The sequence below is a fragment of the Arachis hypogaea genome, chromosome 13 (assembly GCF_003086295.3).
Source record: "Arachis hypogaea cultivar Tifrunner chromosome 13, arahy.Tifrunner.gnm2.J5K5, whole genome shotgun sequence".
In the NCBI taxonomy this organism is placed as follows: Eukaryota; Viridiplantae; Streptophyta; class Magnoliopsida; order Fabales; family Fabaceae; genus Arachis; species Arachis hypogaea.
Window position 1 is genome coordinate 56,315,241 of NC_092048.1, and position 23,134 is coordinate 56,338,374.

At 37.5% G+C, this 23,134-nt stretch overlaps 1 protein-coding gene across 1 annotated transcript; it reads right to left on the reverse strand.

The window, feature by feature from the left end:
• Window positions 1–1,681: 1,681 nt before the first annotated feature.
• On the reverse strand, window positions 1,682–2,314 carry LOC112734595 (F-box protein CPR1-like). Its single transcript, XM_025783981.1, has one exon. The coding sequence runs from the start codon at window positions 2,312–2,314 to the stop codon at window positions 1,682–1,684; it is 633 nt and encodes a 210-aa protein (XP_025639766.1).
• Between the last annotated feature and the right edge of the window lie 20,820 nt (window positions 2,315–23,134).

A 23,134-nucleotide genomic window follows, 5' to 3' on the forward strand; every position in this document is an offset into this window, starting at 1 on the left:
TTTGGTTCTTAATCTTTACTGCTCACATTCCTATGCATACAGTAACATGCTACACATGTTGTATCATCTACAGTTCTCAACATTATGGTTGCAACTTTTAACATGATAAGATCTAATCAGTAATCACTATAACTACTACTAGTAGGAATTACCATTCTTGTATTCAAGCCATATGATTCAAGCTCCATTGAACTCTTCTTGTCTGTCTTTGTAATCATTGGTGTCACATTTTCTAGAACCTGCAGACCGAAATTGTTGTTTATATTTCTATTGACAACTAAGTCCATAATTTAATAACTCGCATATACACACTTAATTTTTCCATTCACTTCTTCCATAATGAAACATTTGCAAGCTAGTAAGAAATAGGGTGAATTCTACTCTATCCTTTCTAAAATAAATGATAAATTACCCCTTGTGACATATACAGTGATTATTGATAAATTATTCTTCTGCTAAAGCTTCAAGATTCACGTTATCTTCTCTTTTCTTTTCAATTGACGCTATGTTTCTCTTGAAACTTGATAACAGTGTCAGTTTCATCATCCCCACCAAATACACCTCTTCTTCTCCAATTTTAAAACCATAATTTCTCTCAAATCCAATCACCATTTTCAATCAATTAGGTTAGGATTTTGAACTTCTTCATATGCTTTCAATCTCTAATTTCAACGAGCACATCTATTAATTTTTTAGCTCTCTCCTTCCTAAAATTTTCTTTCATAATATTTTTCTCAAAATTCAGCCGGATCAACAATGATACTCCTCTTTAAGTAACCAACCCCCATAACCTTGTATAACTATATAACAAAAATAAACCAAAATATTAGTTAGTCATAAAAACAATGAGTCAATAATTACCATCTTAGGATTTTTATTATTTGAATAATGATTGAAAGATAATTTAAGAACAATTAAAGATACAAAAAAATAAAATACCTTGGTACCCCCTTTCACGCACCAATTACCATCCTTTTTAACTAATATATCACAAACTTCTATTAGTTTTGCAGCTCTCTCCTTATTAGGATTTTCTAGCGATCATATTAGAGATAGTGATTAGATTTGACGATCTCATTCGAACCTTGGAACTCTGGTTGAAAGATAATTTATCAATAATCACTGTATATGTTATAAGGGTTAATTTATCCTTTATTTTAGAGAGGGTATGGTAGAATTCACCTATTGATCCAAATTTGTTGGAATAGAGTTTAAACAAAGAGAGAGAAAAAATTTTTTTAAAAAAGACATGACAATTCAAAATAGTTTAAAATTGTTACTCAAAATAATCATATTTTGTTTGCATAAGTCATGCCAAAAATGGGTTACAAGTCCAAACTTTGATCTTACAAAGCATAGATTGACTTGCAAAATGGCATACATGATAGTTAGGCTTTTGTATTCAACGTTTAGCAAAAATTAATAAACTTATGCAACAAGTAGTCAAAGAAAGGATGTTAGAATTTTGTGCACTTCTATATGAAAAGTCTGACCCAAAATTGAAGTGATCTGTCTGCAAATTTGGATGCAACAAAAAGTTGTTAAAGAAAGGAGACACTCAAAATAATCACAATGACCTGGCCTGAACTTTTCTACACCTACATGAAATGCAAGGATTTAAAGTAACTTACAGAACAAAAAGCCCAGAAGCAGAACTTCGAAGAACTGAATTTTAATAGGGCTAAACCAGGCTCTCAACATAATCATTGGTAACGGGAAAATGACTTTGATCCAAGATAATATGGTCAACACTATTAATTCTCTGGTCATATAAAACTATCTTAGAAATGTCCCCGTTACTCACTCTAAGCACAAAGATATCTCCATTCTCACGTATAAACAAAGGCAACAGCAGCTCAACATTGATATGCTGAAAACTAATCTTTAACAATTGAGTCCAAGAGTTTTCATCTCCAAACTCCTTCATTTGCCACACAATAAAATGAGTTCTCTTGTAATCATGAGAAAGATACAGACAATTTCCCCAAACATTTAGACTTGGCTTATGACTGGGGAGCTCATCAATACCATTAGGCAGCAGAATCTGTTTATATGTCTCCGATTTCAGCTCAAGCGAAAAAATCACTAACATATCAAGTGTAACAGCACCCGAATCATAAACAGCACCCTGCATGTTCCGGAGTGCAAGCCAATTAAGAGTGCCACCGATGTACATGCCATCATCTTCAATAGCAAGTAGAAAGGCAGAAAAACTATCGATGTTCCTCCAAGAACTCTCACCGAACCTATAAACTTCCACAATTGTTTCCCAAGAATTATCGGTATAGTTGTTACTTAATATTATTCTTACCATCATTTTATTCATTTACTAGTTTGTTAGCATGATTAGTAGAAGTTATTATTTTACCCCTTTGTAGGAAGTTGTTACAATAAGGAATAATTGGCTATGCTGAGGCGTATTATTAGTCAGTTTAAATTTGTAAATTTGTTAGAGTGGTGCAGATATAAATAGCAGTAATTAGATTCGTATTGGTTTTGTAACTTTTCATTCAATGCAAGTTCATTACTCAAGTTCTTCTTGGTTTCTCTATTCATGAATGTTTTTCTCCATGTCCACATGCAATTTTAACATGGTACGGTGAGCGTGGATGGAGAAACATTGAGAATACTGATTGAAGAATGAGCTACTTGCTCTCAAAATTTACGATGACCTAACGTGAATTGAGAATGATGACTAGTCCAGCTTCACAATTGAGGCACTTTCTTCTTTGATTCTTCGAATTTTTTTTCTCTTTCATCATTCGTCTCGATCTCCTTTATCCCTCTTCCTCAGATTTTATTTTCTTTCTCATACACTTCTTCTTCTTCCCTCTTGAACTCACATGATAGAGTTTGATGAAAGCTTCGTCATTTTAATTTTTATTCATAGAATTGAAATAACAAGTTTTTGATCAACAAGATCAAGAGAGAAAGGTTGCGAGTTCATCACTGAAAATTCGCAGTTATGGAGGAAAAATCAAATCAAAGGAGTGGATCTGGAAGAGGCGTTCCTACCATGGATGCACAGCAATTTGCAGCATTCTTTAGTTAAATTGCACAGATCCAAAACTATATCAACAAGACAAATCCAAATCAAGATCTCTCCAGCCCCTATTACATACTTTCATATGAAAATCCAGGTATACCTATCACTAATGTGACTCTTACTGGTTCCAATTACAGTGCATGGAGCAAAGCTATGATTAATGCTCTCTACTCTAAAAATAAATTTGAATTTGTGGATGGCTCTATTATTAAACCTAAGAAGACTGATCCAATTTTAAGGCATGGCAAAGATGCAACACATATGTAGTTGTTTGGATAAATTTGTCACTTTGTCCAAACATCTATCAGAGTGTTCTCTGGAATAATGTCAGTTATAAACTCTGGAATGATCTTAAGCATCATTATTATCAAGGTGATAGGTTTAGAGTAGCTGAGTTGAATGAAGAAATATATGATTAAAACAAGGAGATATGTCTGTTACTGCCTACTTTGCTAAACTTAAAATCTTTGGGAAGAGATTGATGAGTTTAGGACAATATCTGGATGTGACTGTGTGAAATGTGAGTGTGGACTAGGAATTGTTAGGCTTCAAAGAGAAGAGGATAGAGTCACGAAATTTCTTAGAGGACTTGGAGAGCAATACTCTACTGTTAAATCTCAAGTAATGTTGATGGATGATTTCCTAGTATGAACAAGATTCTATCCATGATCATTCAGCAAGAGAGACAGCTCTTTAGTTTTGACACTGCCTTGGATACCAAAATTCTTGCTGCTGCTGCTGCTACTTCATCATCTGGCAATACTAGAAACTCTTATGCAAGAAAAGAAAAGGAAAAAGTTTGGAAGAATCAATCTAGCAAGGGACAAAATTGAAGCAAACTGCAATGTATTCGTTGTGGTAAAACAGGACACAGTGGATAATTGCTACAAAAAGCATGGATATCCACCTAATTCCAAGCCTCGTTATGAGAAGAGGAATTCTCTCATGAATTGCTTAACTGCAGATAATGCTGAGGATGATAGTGATAATCTCAGTGATCACCAATTGAAATTCTAAAGGTAAAGAGAAGCAACATTGCTAAATTCACACCTGAGCAAAGGGAAGCAATTCTAGCCTTGTCCAGCAAACAAGATGTGACTCATTCTCATAACATAAACCAATTTTCAATCAAAGCCAATCCTTCTCCTCCTAAAGGTAAAATGGCACATGTTTTGAATTTTCATTCCAATATTAAAGCTCTGAATATTTCAGCTCAAAAACACAAATCATGGGTTGTAGACACTGGTGCTATAGACCGTGTATCTTATACCTTGCAGATTTTAAAAACTATTTCAAAATTGATCCAATTGTTGTCAAATTACCCAATGGTTCCTTAACCACTAGCTATATTATGGGCACTATTACTTTTTTTGACAATCTTTATCTCACAAATGCATTATTCATTCCCACATTCAACTTCAAACTCGTATCGGTGTCAAAATTGACAGCATCTTTGCATTGTAAATTGACTTTTACTGACTTGCATTGTGAGATACAAGATTGGCACACTTTGAAGATGATTGGTGCAGTTAGTAATGTTGATGGTTTATACATTCTGCATAAAGATCTTCAAGTTCTCCATCACATTACGGCAGTTTCTAGCAGCAACACCTCTCAACATCTATGGCATGCTAGACTAGGCCACCCATCACATAATAGATTAGTTGCCTTACAAAAATATTTTGAATCTATTGATTGTACCAGTCCTGAGCCGTGTCATTCTTGCCATCTTGGCAAACAAAAATGTTTTCCTTTTTCAGTTAGTTATAGTATTGCAGAAAAAGTGCTTGAACTCTTACATATAGATATTTGGAGACTTATGTCCATTTTCACTTTTACAGGAAAATATTATTTTCTTACTATAGTTGATGATAATTCTCGTTTTACTTAGGTTTTATTCATGAAGAATAAAGGAGAGGTTTTACAATTGGTCAACAATTTCATTGTCTTTGCTAAAACTCAATTTGCTACAGTAGTAAAAATAATTAGAACAGATAATGGCCCTGAGTTTTTAAAGCCCACTTTTTATAACTCTAATGGCATTGTACATCAAAGAACCTGTGTTGAAATACTACAGTAGAATGGTGTTGTTGAACGCAAACATCAACACATTCTTACTTTGACTAGGACTATTATGTTTCATGCACACTTGTCTAAAACCTTTTGGAATTATGGTGTTGGACATGCTATTTACTTAATAAATCGATTATCAACTCCTTTCTAAATAATCACTCACCCTACCAGGTTCTGTATGAAACCTTGCCAGATATTTCTATTTTTAAAGTTTTCGGGTGTATAGCTTATGCTACAAGCCTAACAAGACATAGGAACAAATTGGACCCACACTACCAAAAATTTGGGTAAAAACGGCGGTTTTTTTGGGTAATTACGGCGGTTTGAACTGTTATTATTATCAAGTACGGCGGTTTTGAAAAACGTCGTAATTCAGAGCGCCATTTTGGTTATTACGACGGTTTTCTAAAAACCGCCACAATTTCCTGAGGTTAAAACGGCAGTTTTCCGCTGGGTTAAAACGGCGGTTCAAACCGCCATTATTTCCAGGTTAAAACGGTGGTTTTTTACTGGGTTAAAACGGCGGTTCAAACCGCCGTTATTTCCAGGTTAAAACGACGGTTTAAGGGTTGGTTAAAATGGCAGTTTAAACCGCTATTATTACCCTCACAGAATGGCATTTTAGTCGGTTAAAATGGCATTTTTGAACTGCCATTTTTACTCTAATATTGGCATTTCAGTCGGTTAAAACGGCATTTTTGAACCGCCGTTTTTACCCTTACAGAGTGACTTTTGATTGGTTAAAATTTTATTTTTGAACCGCCATTTTAACCCTAATAGTGACACTTTTTTATCGTTTAAAAATACAATTTTTACCCTCGTTTTTATCATGTTAAACAAATAATATTTATTATTAGAAATCATAATCCATAAACAAAATATTATATAACTCAGAAACAAAGTATTAAACATAATATATGATTTTTTAGTATTAGAAATCAAAAGTAATAATTCTTATACAAAGTATCAAACATAACATAATTTTTTAACTATAAATGTCATAACATGTAACTCTTAATACATAAAATCTCCATCATATTTCATGCTGCTCTATTGCTTGCTCTACAAAAAAATCTGTTAATAATTGGCCAAGAGCAAGAAGATGCTTGCATCTTGGATTCAGGGAGGGAACAAAGGGCTATTTACTTTTTTATTTACAAACTCGGGAACTTTTCTTGTCTCGAGATGTAAAATTCTATGAAAATTATTTTTCTTACTGTCATGCAGATGATTCAAATACTGAGAACACTTCAATTTCCACTAATTTGACTCCTTCCAATACTTCTAATACCTCTGATCATTTTGATTACAATTTTTTAGAAGTAACTAAAATTCATTTTTAGACAATAATAATAATAGTTCCTCTCATGCACAAAATCAAAATGATGATGCATTGTATGATACAAATGAAAGTGAAAACATTTTATCTTACCCAGAAATTCATGACCATTTGGAATCTAAACCTTCATCTTCATTTAAATCTGCATCTGAATCTACATCACATTTAGAAACTGAAATTAGAGAAATTACTTCTACTGAGAATTCTAACTTGCATGAAACTATTGATGTACGGAGATCTTCCAGGAAGACAAGGCCACCTGCATATTTGTAGGATTATGAATGTCCAACCATCAACATTGTACAATTAAAATAACAACAGTATATTCAAAGGTATCCTATCTCTAATGTTTTGTCATATAGCAGATTTTTCCCCATGCATTTTGCATTCTTCTTAGCTATACAAAATCCAGAGCCAAAATATTATGAAGATGCAGTCACACAAAAGTGTTGGCAAGATGCTATTAAAGCTGAACTCTTACTTTGGAAGAAACCAAACATGGAGGCTAACTTTCTTGCCAGCTAGTAAAAGACCAATTGGATGTAAATGGGTATTTCATGTGAAATATCATTCAGATGACTCAGTAGACACAAAGCTCGCCTTGTTGCGAAAGGGTACACACAAGTGGATGGTGTGGGCTACAAAGACACTTTCAGTCCTATGATAAAGTTGAGAACTTTAAGAGTAGTCTTGGCTGTTGCAGTTGTGAAGGGATGGTAGCTGAAACAAATTGACATCAATACAGCCTTTTTACATTATGAACTTGATGAGGAAGTATACATGCAAGTCCCTCCTGGTTTGGGTGCAAAACCTAGATCAGTTTGCAAGCTTGAAAAATCTCTTTATGGATTAAAGCAAGCTAGTAGGCAATGGAATTGTAAACTGAAATCTGTACTTCTTGAGCTCAATTACACTCAATGCAAGTCAGATTATAGTTTGTTTACTGAGACTACTGCACTTGGATTCATAGCTATCCTAGTATATGTAGATGACTTAGTGCTGGCAGGAGATGATTTAAATGAAATTGAAAACGTCAAAAGTGTCCTTCATGACAGATTCAAAATCAAGAATATAGGAGATTTGAAATATTTCCTTGGTTTAGAGGTAGCAAGATCTAAAAATAGAATTGCTTTGTACCAACACAAATATGCCTTGGACTTACTTAAAGAAACAGGGTTTAAAAACTGCAAACCAATTAGCACACCCATCGATTATGGAGTTAAGCTGGGGAAAGCCACAGGAGAGATGCTCACTAACTCCACTCCATATCGAAGGATCATAGGAAAGCTCCTGTATCTTTTCAACACCAGGCCTAACATAAGTTATGCTATTGAAAAGTTGAGCCAATTCCTAGATTGTGCTACTAATGAGCATCTAAGAGCTGCTCACAGGGTGCTGCGTTACATCAAAGGATCTCCTGTCACTAGATTATTTTTTCTGCAGACTCTAATTTGGAACTCATAGGCTTTTCTGATTTGGATTGGGTAGGATGCCCAGACTCACGCAGATCAGTGTCTGCATATTGTTTCTTCTTGGGTTCGTCCTTGGTCACTTGGAAAAGCAAGAAGCAAGTGACGGTTGCAGCCTCTTCATCAGAAGCTGAATATAGAGCTCTAGCACTAGCAACTCGAGAAGCACAATGGCTTAGTTTTGTTCTTACAGATCTTGGTGTTCTAATTCACAAACCTGTCAATCTATACATTGACAGCAACTCAGCCATTTATATTGCCACAAACCCAGTGTTTCATGAGTGCACGAAACACATTGAAGCTGATTGCCATATAGTGCGTGACAAGTTACAAGAACGTCTAATTCATCTTCTTCCTATCTCCACTTCTAATCAAATAGCAGACATACTCACTAAACCTCTTGCTCCTGGACCCTTCACCATAGCTTACTCTAAGCTTGGATTATTGGATCTCTTCACTCCCAATACGCCAAGCTTATGGGAGGGTGTTGCTTAATATTATTTTTGTCATTTTATTCATTTACTAGTTTGTTAACATGATTAGTAGAAGTTGTTATTTTACCCCCTTTGTAGGAAGTTGTTACAATAAGGAATAAGTTGTTATTTTACGTACAAATTTTTTATTTTTTAAATTTAAATCAATCCAATTGAATCATAATTTAATCTAAAATTTTTTATGTACTCTTTTTGAGTACTAATTGATCAAACATATCCATTTTAATCTCTTCTACCAACCTTTTTATGTACTAATTACATGCTAAAAATTTGGATTATTGATATTATTAATATTTTTTATTATTTTCAAATTTTTTTTTTAAAAAAATACATGTATCTCGTTTACACTATACACGTGCCGCATCCACATGCCTTATCTCGATTACACGGTAAACGAGATACATGTAAAATTATCTTGTTAACGAGATAAGAGATGGGGTATTTATTTCGATAAATATTTTTTAAATTATTTATTTTGGTAATTATTATATTTATTTAATTTATAAAAATAAAAAACCCAAAAAAATGGGAGAAAAGAAAAATAAAGAAAAAATAGTTTTTTTGTGTGTATTATTTAGATAGAAAAAGATAAATAAAAAAAGTAAAGAAAATTTTTTTATTATTTAGATAAAAAAACAAAGAAAAAAGAAAATTATAAGAATATAAAATTACATTAATATTTTTATCTATATTATTTGTAAATTATAATTTGTTATTGATAAGGGAGTAAATGTATAATTTTATTAATGTTTGTATATTTTTTATTTTTTTTGGTAAAAATATTTTAGTGAATTTTACGCTATTTTTTTGCTTTATTTTTTTTTCATTTAAACAATAAAAAATTTATTTTTTCACTATTTTTTTTTTATTCTTTTTTTCTTCAAATTCTTTCCATCCAAACAATGTGTTAGGTTATGTTTTATCATTTATATTTTATTTGTCAAATATAAAATAGTAAATTGTGTTCATATCTTATTTATCAAATATAATTTTGTCTTTATATTTTTATTTTTGTTTAAAAATAAATACACATATTGAGGTATTTAATTTTTTATATTTTATTATTTATGTCATCTTCGTATAAGACTAAACATATTTCTCTTTTGGAGAAAAAAGAGATATATAAAGAATTAATAACATATATCTATTCTACGGATTTTTTTATATAAATTAAATAAATATATTATTTACGAATATAAACAATTTGCAGTATTTTTACGAAATTGCATCGTATTATTTATTTCATTTACAGTTGAAAGAAATTTGCATGTATTTTGTTTACATTGTAAACGAAATAAAACTGACATGCTGAGGCGTGTTTATTTCGTTTACAGTGTAAACGAAATACGTTACGACAAATTATCAATAGCTATAAAAGGATGCGCAACCCTTTGTATTCTTCACAACAAGTTCACTACTTCCTCTAAACCTTTTTCTTTCGTAAATTAGCCATAATATCTAATAGTAATGGATATTTTGTTATATTTGTGTACTCCAATTGCCTTATGAGAAATGGTGATAACGGGATCATTTTTGAGTGTGATAATCCCGTGTTGTTGCGTACACGGCGAGTTGCCTCGTTGTCGAAGCTGAAGAATCTGATATTGAGGAACGTCGCTGGTAGTGGAAGAAAAGAGGTCCGACGGGTAGGGTATAGGCTACTAGCACCAATGGGAGATAGAGTTTTTCAGTTTCATTTGTTTTAGCTGCATGGCAACGAGCATGTGCAGCTGATGTTTGATATCCATGGGAGAATCATGGCCAACAAGTGATAGAGTTTTTTGCGGAGGTTAGTGATGTTGGTGGCGGTGGATCTGGACAGTCAGACTTTGTGCAAGATGATCCACCTCTCACATCACCACCGATCCACGTTGGTAGTCCGTTGGATGACATGGACGTTAACGATGAAGAATCTGACGAGGACTATGTTGCACATAGCAACGACAGTGATTCGTCAGAAGATGATGACGACGAGGAGTTCATACCGGAGACTCCGATAATTGGACAACAGTCTCATCTGCCGTGTCATCCTCCCGTTGATACAATCTAACCTATCCGTGAGGATATCTACCCTACAAGGTGCAGTTAGGCAAAGCTATCACTTCAAACCCTCGTACAGAAAGGTGTGAATGGCGAAACAGAAGGCAATTACTCATATATACAGTGATTGGAGGAGTCATACAACAAGGTGTCGAGATTACTGCAAGCACTCTAGAGTTGTTGTCCTGGAATAGTATATGATATCAGTGTTGTACCGTAATATGATGGTCACTGACATTGGGTATTTTTGCCAGTAAAGAATGTCATAAAAACAGTCGCATTGTAGATATAGTCTCTAAACCGAAAAAAATCCCTTCGTACAAACGTTTTGGGTGTCACAAGTAACAAACCCCTTTAGAAATTGTTAACCAAGTATTCAAACCTCGGGTCGTCTTCTCAAGGAACTGCGAGGAAGTATGTTCTTATTATTGGCTATAAAGGTTGTAATCGGGGTTTAGAAGATGAGAAGCAAGTAAAGTAAATGGCAGTTAAAATAAATAAATACTGTAAAGCAGACTTTTGGCAAGGTAAGAGAAATTAGAGGTCCAACGTAGTTATCTCTCCCAACTATAATGAAAGTTGAATCTAAACTCCACTTGATCAACCTGTACTAGGGCAAAGGAAAGTCAAGGGACTAATTAATCTGGCCTTTGAATCCTATTTATTTCCTAAGAAAAGGTTGGGATTACTTAAGTTCAGCTCAATTAGCAAGATAACGATTATCAATTATGTTGAGTTTAATAACTGTTGAGTTACTGAATTCTTAACCAGGACCAAAAGGGGAAAAAGTAAAATTGCTGGAATAATAAAAATATCCTTAGATGGGAAGCAATGGTAACTTAAATCAAAGAGAACAATCATAAACTGAAAATACCTCAAATATTATTAATTCAAATAACAGTCTGTAACATGGAAGAATTCTTAAATCAAATTATAATAATCAATTCAAATGTTGGAATAAATAAGTAAAAGTAAAACTAAAATAAAAGAACATTAAACCTGGGATCCAGAGTTACTCTTAAAACAAGAAGAAATCCTAAATCCTAAAAGAGAGAGAGAAGATCTCCCTCTCAACTAAATCTAAATCATTGAAAAGTAAAATATGCGAGCTCTCTTTGAATGGATGCATTCCCACACTTTATAACCTCTGGTCTATGCTGTCTGTACTTGGATCTGGGCCAAAAAGGGCTTCAGAATTTGCTGGGGGTGTATTCTGTAAATTCTGATACGTGGCCTTTGTCACGCGTCCGCGTGGGTCACGCGGTCGCGTCATTTGGAGCTTTTCCTTCCCACACGGTCGCGTCAGTCATGCGGCCGCGTCACTGCTGATTCGTGCTTGGCACGCGATCACGTCGTCCATGCGATTGCGTGGATCCCAGTTTCCTTAAAGCTCCGTTTTGCTTTCTCCTTTCATTTTAGTATGTTTCCTTTTCCATCCTTTAAGTCATTTTGCCTTAAAAAATCTGAAACTACTCACTAATCACGGCATCGAATGGAAATAAAGGTAATTAAATTAATTAATTTTAAAGCTTAGGAAACATGTTTTTCATTTACATCATATAATAAGGAAGGGAAAGTAAAACCATGCAATTAATGTGAATAAGTAGGTGAAGGATTGTATAAATCACTCAAATTAAGCACAAAAGAACTCATGAAATATGGGTTTATCAACCTCCCCACACTTAAACACTATCATGTCCTCATGCTAAATCCAAGGTAAATAATTAAGGTTAAAGTGATGGAATGTCATGCAATGCAACCTAATTTAAATGCAACTACCTAAATGAATGATGCATCATGCAACTCTAAATTATTCACTTATATATAAAGCTTACATGTAGTCAAGTTAATTCACATTCTCAAGGAGTCATGTATATATATATAGCCAAACCTTAAATAATAAAGCATTTTAGCAAATGAGATGGGAAAGAAAACATTGTACAAACTTGCAAAACAATTAGTAAATATAAGCACAGATATATGTTGATGAGTTATAGAACCCTCACAGAATTTTGTGTTTACTCTCTAGTCACTCAGTGTTTATTGGGTTTATTCACTCTATTTTTCTTTTTATTCTTGCTTTCTATAGCTTTGTTCTTCATCTAACCAATCAACAATTATAGAATATAGTCATACCAAAAAGTCATGAGGTCTTTAATTGAGGTTGTAATGGGGCTAAGGTAAAGGTAAGGATTGTATAGGGTTAAGTGAGCTAATAAGTGAATCCTTAATTAGATTAAGATCTCACCAAACATACATATTTAGTAAAACAAAATCTCTTTACCTATTTTCCCATATTATCCCACTTATTATTACATGCTCATGTTTCACTTTTTATTTTTATCCCATGTGCATTGTTTTTATTTTGCATTGGGGAATTTCTTTTGTATCCCCTTTTATTTAAATGCTGAAAAATAAAATAATTTTTTTTAATGCACATGGTAATTGAATCACCTAGATTTTCTCATGAGCATGCTTCCCAAATTTTTTTTATTTCTTTTAACTTTTCTACCTTTTTATTTCTATCATCCATGTTCCCAAAAGGTTTCACACATTTAACTCTATTCATGATTTTCTATCTTAAGCTAACCAAGGATTCACTTGGGATTTTCTTTTGTTTTTCTGCTTAAGGCTAGTAATTTGGCTAAATAGAATAAAAGGGTTTTAAAAGGCTCAAGGGAGCTAACAAGGGTGATGTAAAAGGTAGGCTAATTTGGGGTAAGTGAGCTGAAATCAAATGATGGCCTCAATCATTCTCTTGGCATGTATCTATTCTATATTCTATAATTGGACATATAGATTAAAGCAAAGGAAAGAACGTCAGAATAAAAAGAAATGTAACACACAGAAATGAAATTATGGTTTGAATGCAACCATACAATTTAAGCTCAAGACTCACAGGCTGTGTGTTCTCTAACTCAAGCATCATATATCATTTATATATTGTATGCAGGTTTAGTTAAAAATTCCCATTATTCTCATAAAAAAAATTTTTAGGGTAGCTTTTAATAAAGTTTTAATGTTCCTCCTTGATGAAATGTTGTCAGCTTAACTACATCATGTAATGCTATATATAAGGTTTGTGGATTTAAATCTGTTATGTTCAATTTCCTAGCTTACTTCCTTTTTATATTTTTCTATTTAAACTATACTATCTTGTGCTAAAAAGGGTAAACTATACTAATTAATCCACTAATAAATTAGAATTGCAAACTAAACTAAATAACTAAAAATATGAACTAAAGATGCAAAATGCAGAAAATAGAGTAAAAATACATAAAAGCAATGTATAAGTACTCAGAAAATAACAGTAAAAGAAAAAGAGAAAAATATAGAAAAATATCCAAAATAAAAGAAAAAGTATGTAGTGGTTCACCAAAATAAACGCCAGAGATGGCGACCTCTCCACACTTAAAAGGAAGCATCGTCCCCGATGCTCAATCAAGCCGGGTGTGAAGGAGTGTCATCACTGGGAGGGATGGTAGCTGGAGTCTCAGTGGTGGTGGTGGGCTGAGGGTCTGGCTGCTGTGGAGGCGGTGCTGACTGGATCGGGATCTCAAGATCCGCAGCCTCAATCTGATGTGGGACCGCTGCCTGTGGTGCGGCTGGTGCTGCCTCCTGGGGATGGGTCTCTGCCTCGGGCGCATCCGCCTCCTCCTCAGATGCTTTGGATGGTGTGTCGGGCTCGGAGGGGATGTCACCGGATCGTATCATCAGCTTTAGGTGCTCATAGCGCCGCTTGTTGCGACGCTCCATCTGGTCAAGTCGTCGGAACAAGCGGTGCACCAGATGATAGACGGGCTCTGTGGCAGGTGGAGGTGCAGAGGTGGTAGCAGGGGTAGGTGGTGCAGCAGTGGAGGAAGAGGGTCCAGCAGACGGTGGGGCTGACTCATCGGTAGCAGTGAATGGTGGTGGTCTGTGGCCCAAGGCTAAGAAGTTCCGGCTGTGTGGAATGATCTTCCTGCAATCCGCCGCTGGTGGTCTCTCATCGGCAGCCTCCCATGGCACGTCAGCTCGACGGCCAAGCTGTGTAACTAGATATGGAAAGGGGAGGGTGCCTCGGACGTGGACCTTGGCCATATAATGCCAAATAAAACGCGGTAGATAAAGGTCCTTACCCTCCAGCACGCACCAAAGGAGGGTGATCATAGCAGCCGGGATCTCCGTCTCGTGAGTACTCGGCATCACATAATTACTCAAGATCTGATGCCATAGCTGAACCTCATCGTTTAAGTATGCTCTCTTGATCCCTCTAGGTATGGTAGTGTCCTGACCCATCTCCCAAGGAACTGTCGGGTCGAGGGCTATCCGTGCCTTTACAGCATCCCAATCAAACTGCATTTGACGCATGTCCTCCTCAGCCTTTGAATAACCATCAGGTTGATCGGACTTGGCTGGGAGCCAGAGAATGTCCTCTAAGGCCTCTTCAGTGACCAGAATTTGTTTTCCTCTCAGGTTCACTGCATCTAGGGTAGTGAGATAGTAGTTGCAGTAGAATTCCCGTACCCAAGATGAATTGACCTCTGTCAGTGTTCTTTCCAGAAAGAACTAGCCCCTTTGCTTGATTTGCTCAGTGGTATACTGCTGGAGTGCTTCTGGAATCTTCAGAGTTTGCTCCAGGTATAGATTTCTGGAGTTTGCAAAAGCTGGGCACTTCAGCTCATAGTACCGGTTTGCAAATTTTATGGGATCATTTGCAGGGAGCAGTTGGTCAGCTTTTTCCTGCTGTGTGAAGTTCTTCTCCCGCCATGAAGAATCGTGCATTAGAGCAATAATGGACTGGGAGGAATCTCCTCTCTTGCGCTTGCCAGTAACCTTGCCTTTTCCTTTCCTCTGTGAGGCAGACATCCTGAAAAATAGAGAACCAGGATATGGATAAAATAGGAAAACAAATAGGCAATTAAACAAAGAAAACTCAAAGCAGCAAAGGAGAAATAGAATAAGGAAAATGAGTAAATGAAATGTGATTGAATTTATGTTAAATGGAAAAATAAGCAATATGCCATGGTGAGAAAGTTAGAGGAAAGTGAAAATGATCAGAAAAGAGAGTAAAAGGGTTAGTATGGTTAAAATTTGAAAAAGAAATTAGTAAATTAAGGTTAGTGAGTTAGTAAAGTGTGGGTTAAAGTAAGTGGCATAGAAAAATTCTATATAACAAGGATTCACAGGTAAGAATAGAAGTACTCATAATCGAATAAGGAAAACAGGGTGATGCTGATTCGAATAGAAATGAAGAAAGCAAAAATTGGAATCAGTGAATCACAAATGCAGTTTAAGAACCAAGAAATCAAAGAGGATAAGAAAGTCTGCCATAGCATTCATGAAATGGTTTGGGTAAAGCAAAGTAAAACAGAGTTCAGAAATGCCAAACCAAAACATGAATGAAAACAATTTTAAAAAATTTAGGCAGCGTTCCGGCTAAAATTGGATTGTCCCAGAAAATAAACAGCAATCATAGCAGTTCATATGAATTAAAAACTTGCTGCAGTTACTAGTAATGAATAGAAATAGGGAAATTTAGAGTAACAAGCAGCAATTGCAAGAAATCATGAGGTCACAGGAACAGCAGAATTGCAGTTATGATAAAACATAAACAGGAACAGTGCAAGTAAACAGACCTAGATCCACTAACCATAGCCTAAGCTACCTAACAACCTAAAAATTCCACTACAACATGCATATCTATCTATCCTAATTATGAACAGAAACGGAAAAAAAATTACAGAAAAACGACGAACGGATAAAGGGAGTGCGTGTTGCGGAACCTGGTAGGCGGGAGGGGTGGAACGGGGAAGAAGGTGGCTGCGGCGGCGTCCAGCGCGGCGGCGGGTCACGGTGTCGCGGTGGCGGCTGAAGGGGGAAGGGGATAGGGTCTTAGGGTTAGGGATAGAGGAAGGGGAGGATGTGGGTGGCGGAGGAGGGGGGCGCGGCTGGAAGGCCGGCGGTGGTGGGCGGTGGTCACGGAGGGCAGAGAGGAGAGGAGGGAGGAAGAAGGGAGAAGAAGGGAGGGGAGGGGGTTGCGGCGGCGGCGTCTGGGTGGTAGCGCAGTGGTGGCTGGGTGGTGCTGGGTGGTGGTTGGAGGGAGAGGGAGCAGAGAGGGAGAAGAGGGTTGGGGGCTGCGCGACTGATAGGGTTCGCGTGGCTGGGGGGTTATATTTTCGAATCCAAGCGGCCGCGTGGGGCACGTGGTCGCGTGGGGCACGCGGTTGCGTGGGGCACGCGGTCGCGTGGTTGGGGTGAAAATAGGAGTGATGCGATCGCGTGGGGCGCGCGATCGCATGAGGGGGGTGAAAGAAGGGTGTCACGATCGCGTGGGTCGCGCGATCACATCGCTGGAATTTGTGCTAAACGCACGACTCCAGCGCCGTTTTAGCGCAACTCTTTGTCTCCTTTTAGGGTGATGTGCAATCCATGCGACGCGATCGCGTCGCCCATGCGGTCGCGTGGGATTGGTATTGTGCAAGTGACGCGATCGCATGGGGCATGCGATCGTGTGGGCCAATTTGTGCGAAATGCACAAGGGCCGCACGATTCCAGCCCAACTTTCTGTTCGTTGGATCCTTACGCCGATATATATATCACGCGGCCGCGTGGGTCACGCGGTCGCGCGGGTGGTGTTTTCCGCAATATGACGCGATCGCATGGGGCATGCGGTCGCGTCGTGCACCCCCTTTTTTTATATGCATGAAAAATGCAGAATGTGATGATTAACATGAATGCTATGCATGATTCCAGGCTTGATAAATTAAAATGAAAATGGAAAAATGAAAGCAATTAACAAGAAATAAATTGAAAAAGAAGCGACCATACCATGGTGGGTTGTCTCCCACTTAGCACTTTTAGTTAAAGTCCTTAAGTCCTTAAGTTGGACATTGGAGGAGTATCTTGTTATGGTGGCTTATGTTTAAATTCGTCCAAAAATCTCCACCAGTGCTTGGAATGCCAATAACCTCCGGGGTCCCAAACTAAGCATGCGAAGCTTCTGAGCAGCTCCGAACAGATTTTCAGGCTCCCGGGACTACGAATGTCAGGATAGAGTCCAGGATTCCAAGCCTTGCTTTTAAATCCGCCTCCATCTTGATCTGCATGTTTCCATTCGGGCGGGTTAAAAAGTAGAATCTCACCTTGGTGACCAAACGTTCTCCGTGATCCATGTAATTTAGCATGATACCAATCTACGTACTTCGAGGTGAAGCGTGGAACCTTATTGAACCTTGTGCACCAGCTCTGAGTACGAGCCATTTCCCTCTTACTCTTAAAGCCGCAGAGAGCTCTAAGCTGGCCATCTGTTTCAAGCAAACCATATTCAAGTGAATAAGTAAAATTATAAGTTAAGGATTGTAACCACTTGAAGCTTGTATTAGGTGGTAATGGCCTTGGGATAGGTGTTTTTGGTGGCTTTGCAAGTTCCATTTTCTTGTTCTCTTCTGTGAATTCCTCCACTTCTTTGCAAAGATCTTCAATTGTATCTGTGTCCTGGTCAAAGTCTTCTGTGTCTTCCTCATCACTTGAGTCATAGATTGGAGGTTGAGAGAAATCTACCTCCGCATCATCTTCATATTCACTTGGGGAAGATTCTTCGTTCTCAGAGAATTCACTTGCGGATGCAAGTTCATTACCAAGAGAGCTAGACTTGTGACTATCATCATCAAGGGAATTTGCTTCTTGGATTATTCCGTCTAATTCCTCATAAACGACTTGCCTTGGAGATTGTACAGTATCCTCCTTAGCATCAACTGTAGCATCCTGGACGGAGTTTTCCTCAATTCTGGATTCCCATGGAGGTTCAGCATCTCCTAGATCTTCAACCAACTCTTCTTCTTGAACAAAGACAGCTTCTTCTAATTGTTCTAGTACAAATTCATTCTCTGTCTTGTCCACTGGAGTTTCTGGTAGCTCCTTCATGCTCTTCTCTTCATTGGAATGTTCACATGGAGCTGTGGCTGATCCTTGTGTATTTAAGTGCCTAGAAGCCCATTGAATCATTACTTGCTCCAGTTGTTGAATGGTTGTCTGAAATTTAACTATTATTTCCCTTAGGCGATCCTCTGCTTCTTGGGTTGCTGGACTTGGACATGCTACAAAGGAAAGTGGTGGTGATTGGGAGCGATTGGATTGGTATTGGGGTAAGGATGGATCATATGGTGGCGAATGGTGAAGAGAAGCTTGTGAGTGTGGTGGTTCGAGGTTATGTTGAAAGGATGGTTCATATGCACAGGGTGGGGCCTGTTGGTAGTTACAAGGTTGTCCACCATGTCTTTCAGCTGAGTACGCACTGTAGAATTGTCTTTGTCCAGGATATCTCAGAGGGTGTTGCTGCCAAAAGGGTTGATTAGATCCTCTTGGTTCCATCCATCCTTGATTGGTCTGACCTTGATGCACATTCCTGCTGTAACTTCTATTTCCTTTAACAATATTAGAACCATATTCAAAGCGAGGGGGGGTGAGAGTTCATAGTAGCAAATAAAGATAAAAAGGAAAAATAAAATTAAATAAACAAGCAAAAGAAAAATATTTACAATAACCAATAATAAGGCACACGTCAGCAGTTCCCCGGCAACAGTGCCATTTTGACGTTGGGTATTTTTGCCAGTAAAGAATGTCATAAAAATAGTCGCGTTGTAGATATAGTCTCTAAACCGACAAAAATCCCTTCGTACAAACGTTTTTGGTGTCACAAGTAACAAACCCCTTTAAAAATTGTTAACCGAGTATTCAAACATCGGGTCGTCTTCTCAAGGAACTGCGAGGAAGTATGTTCTTATTATTGGCTATAAAGGTTGTAATCGGGGTTTAGAAGATGAGAAGCAAGTAAAGTAAATGGCAATTAAAATAAATAAATACTGTAAAGCAGACTTTTGGCAAGGTAAGAGAAATTAGAGGTCCAACGTAGTTATCTCTCCCAACTATAATGAAAGTTGAATCTAAACTCCACTTGATCAACCTGTACTAGGGCAAAAGAAAGTCAAGGGACTAATTAATCTGGCCTTTGAATCCTATTTATTTCCTAAGAAAAGGTTGGGATTACTTAAGTTCAGCTCAATTAGCAAGATAACGATTATCAATTATGTTGAGTTTAATAACTGTTGAGTTACTGAATTCTTAACCAGGACCAAAAGGGGAAAAAGTAAAATTGCTGGTATAATAAAAATATCCTTAGATGAGAAGCAATGGTAACTTAAATCAAAGAGAACAATCATAAACTGAAAATACCTCAAATATTATTAATTCAAATAACAGTCTGTAACATGGAAGAATTCTTAAATCAAATTATAATAATCAATTCAAATGTTGGAATAAATAAGTAAAAGTAAAACTAAAATAAAAGAACATTAAACCTGGGATCCAGAGTTACTCTTAAAACAGGAAGAAATCCTAAATCCTAAAAGAGAGAGAGAAGATCTCCCTCTCAACTAAATCTAAATCATTGAAAAGTAAAATATGCGAGCTCTCTTTGAATGGATGCATTCCCACACTTTATAACCTCTGGTCTATGCTGTCTGTACTTGGATCTGGGCCAAAAAGGGCTTCAGAATTTGCTGGGGCGTATTCTGTAAATTCTGATACGTGGCCTCTGTCATGCATCTGCGTGGGTCATGCGGTCACGTCATTTGGAGCTTTTCCTTGCCACGCGGTCGCGTCAGTCATGCGACCGCGTCATGTGCGTTCTGCTTAAGGCGCGTGGTCACGTCAGTCATGCGGCCGCATCGCTGCTGATTCGTGCTTGGCACGCGATCGCGTCGTCCATGCGATCGCGTGGATACCAGTTTCCTTAAAGCTTCGTTTTGCTCTCTCCTTTCATTTTAGTATGTTTCCTTTTTCATCCTTTAAGTCATTCTGCCTTAAAAAATCTGAAACTACTCAACACACTAATCACGGCATCGAATGAAAATAAAGGTAATTAAATTAATTAATTTTAAAGCTTAGGAAACATGTTTTTCATTTACATCATATAATAAGGAAGGAAAAGTAAAACCATGCAATTAATGTGAATAAGTAGGTGAAGGATTGTATAAATCACTCAAATTAAGCACAAAAGAACTCATGAAATATGGGTTTATCAGTCACCTTTTGGTGCATGAATGCAGTATGTTTGATAAGGTATTCTGGGCCTTCCCTGCCCGTGTGGAAGCTTTCAAGCACTGCAAGTGGTTTATATCCGTCGATGGCACGCATCTGTATGGCAAATATGGTGGTACCCACTACTATGCAAGCCGTTCACCTTTCTACTACACACTGCTTCTATTAAGGTACCCACACTATGGCAACATATTTCATGTTTAACATAAACACTAAACGAAAAACAAGACCAACCTCAAAGTCCTCTGCCCTGACAACATGCCATGTGGCGTTCAGCCTATTAATGTCCACATCAGGCTGATCGGCGCGCGCCATAATCTGTAAGTGACTCGTAGATTTGATCAGAGAAGGATAAAGTGGGAGAAAAGTGAAGGAAATGAAAGGTTTTTGGCTTTTGGTGGTGCTGTGAACGAAACTCCTATATATAGGGATTCCTGCTCTTATTTCGTTTACAGTGTAAACGAAATAATTTTGAACGTATTTTGTTTATAATGTAAATGAAATAAGATTGTTACACAACACGTGTGCAAACAACTATCTTGAATTCATGCCCATTCACGCAATCAATCAATACTTATCACCAATTCAACACCAAAACTCAATCTCAAAGGTACCACACCAGAGCAAACACAAGCAAAACAGACAAGAAAAACACAGATATAGATAGCAGTTACAGCAAGTAGCTTAAATAGCAGTTAATAATAATTAAACAATTAGACTAACCAGAACAAATTCAAGCTCAAAAAAAGCACGCAATTGCATATGATGCATGTCTGTCCTATGGCTAATGAGCTCATTTGTCGGTTATATAGCCAAACCCGACATGTCCGGTAGCTAACCCAATCACTGTCTCTCTGTTATATATTAATACCATTAGAGGGAATACGTGCCCTGTCACCATTAGAGGGATTATGTGTCTGGTGCACGAAATTGTGATGTCTAGGCTCGAACAATCCCTGGCAACGTGAGCAACTTGATACGCGTAATCGTGATTACACTTTAATTATGTAGAATTCATGGCTCTTTCTTTCCCTGGCAATGGCGCCAAGAACATGGTGCCAATACCATGGTTCACAACTTCGATACAACTAACCAGCAAGTGCACTGGGTCATCAAGTAATACCTTACGTGAGTAAGGGTCGAATCCCACGGAGATTGTTGGTATGAAGCAAGCTATGGTCACCTTGTAAATCTCAGTCAGGCGGATATAAATTGATAATGGTGTTTTCGAATAATAAATAATAGAATAGGGATAGAGGTACTTATGTAAATCATGGGTAGGAATTTCAGATAAGCGAATGGAGATGCTTTTTGTTCCTCTGAACCTCTGCTTTCCTGCTGCCTTCATCCAATCAGTCTTACTCCTTTCCATGGCTGGCTTTATGTGATACATCACCACTGTCAATGGCTACTTTCGGTCATCTCTCGGGAAAATGATCCAATGCCCTGTCACGGCACGGCTAATCGTCTGGAGGCATCACCCTTGCCAATGGCTTCATCTTATCCTCTCAGTGAATAATATGCTCATGCACCCTGTCACGGCATGGCTATTCATCTGTCGGTTCTCGATCATGCTGGAATAGGATTTACTATCCTTTTGCGTCTGTCACTAACGCCCTGCAATCGCGAGTTTGGAGCTCGTCACAGTCATTCATTCATTGAATCCTACTCGGAATACCACAGACAAGGTTTAGAATTTCTTGATTCTCTTGAATGCCGCCATCATTCTAGCTTACGCCACGAAGATTCTGGTTAGGAGATCTAAGAGATATTTATTCTAGCTTATGTCATGTAGAACGGAAGTGTTTGTCAGGCACGTGTTCATAGGGGAGAATGGTGATGAGCGTCACACATAATCATCACCTTCATCACGTTCTTGGGTGCGAATGGATATCTTAGAAGCGAAATAAGATGAATTGAATAGAAAACAGTAGTACTTTGCATTAATCTTTGAGGAACAACAGAGCTCCACACCTTAATCTATGGAGTGTAGAAACTCTACCGTATGAAAATACATAAGTGAAGGTCCAGGCATAGCCGAGATGGCCAGCCCCCTAAAACGTGATCAATAGTCTCCTAAGATGAACAATGGATTAAAACTGAGACCAAAGATGTCTAATAAGCTAGTAAAAGGTTCTATTTATAATAAACTAGCTACTAGGGTTTACATGAGTAAGTAATTGATGCATAAATCCACTTTCGGGGCCCACTTGGTGTGTGCTTGGGCTGGGCTTGAGTGTTGCACGTGTAGAGGTCCTTCTTGGAGTTGAACGCCAGCTTTTGTGCCAGTTTGGGCGTTCAACTCTGGTTTTGGCTCCTTTTCTGGCACTGGACGCCAGATTTGGGTAGAAAGCTGGCGTTGAACGCCAGTTTACGTCATCTATTCTTGGTCAAAGTATGGACTATTATATATTTCTGGAAATCCCTGAATGTCTACTTTCCAATGCAATTGGAAGTGCGCCATTTTGAGTTCTGTAGCTCCAGAAAATCCACTTTGAGTGCAGGGAGGTCAGAATCCAACAGCATCAGCAGTCCTTCTTCAACCTCTGAGTCTGATTTTTGCTCAAGTCCCTCAATTTCAGCCAGAAAATAC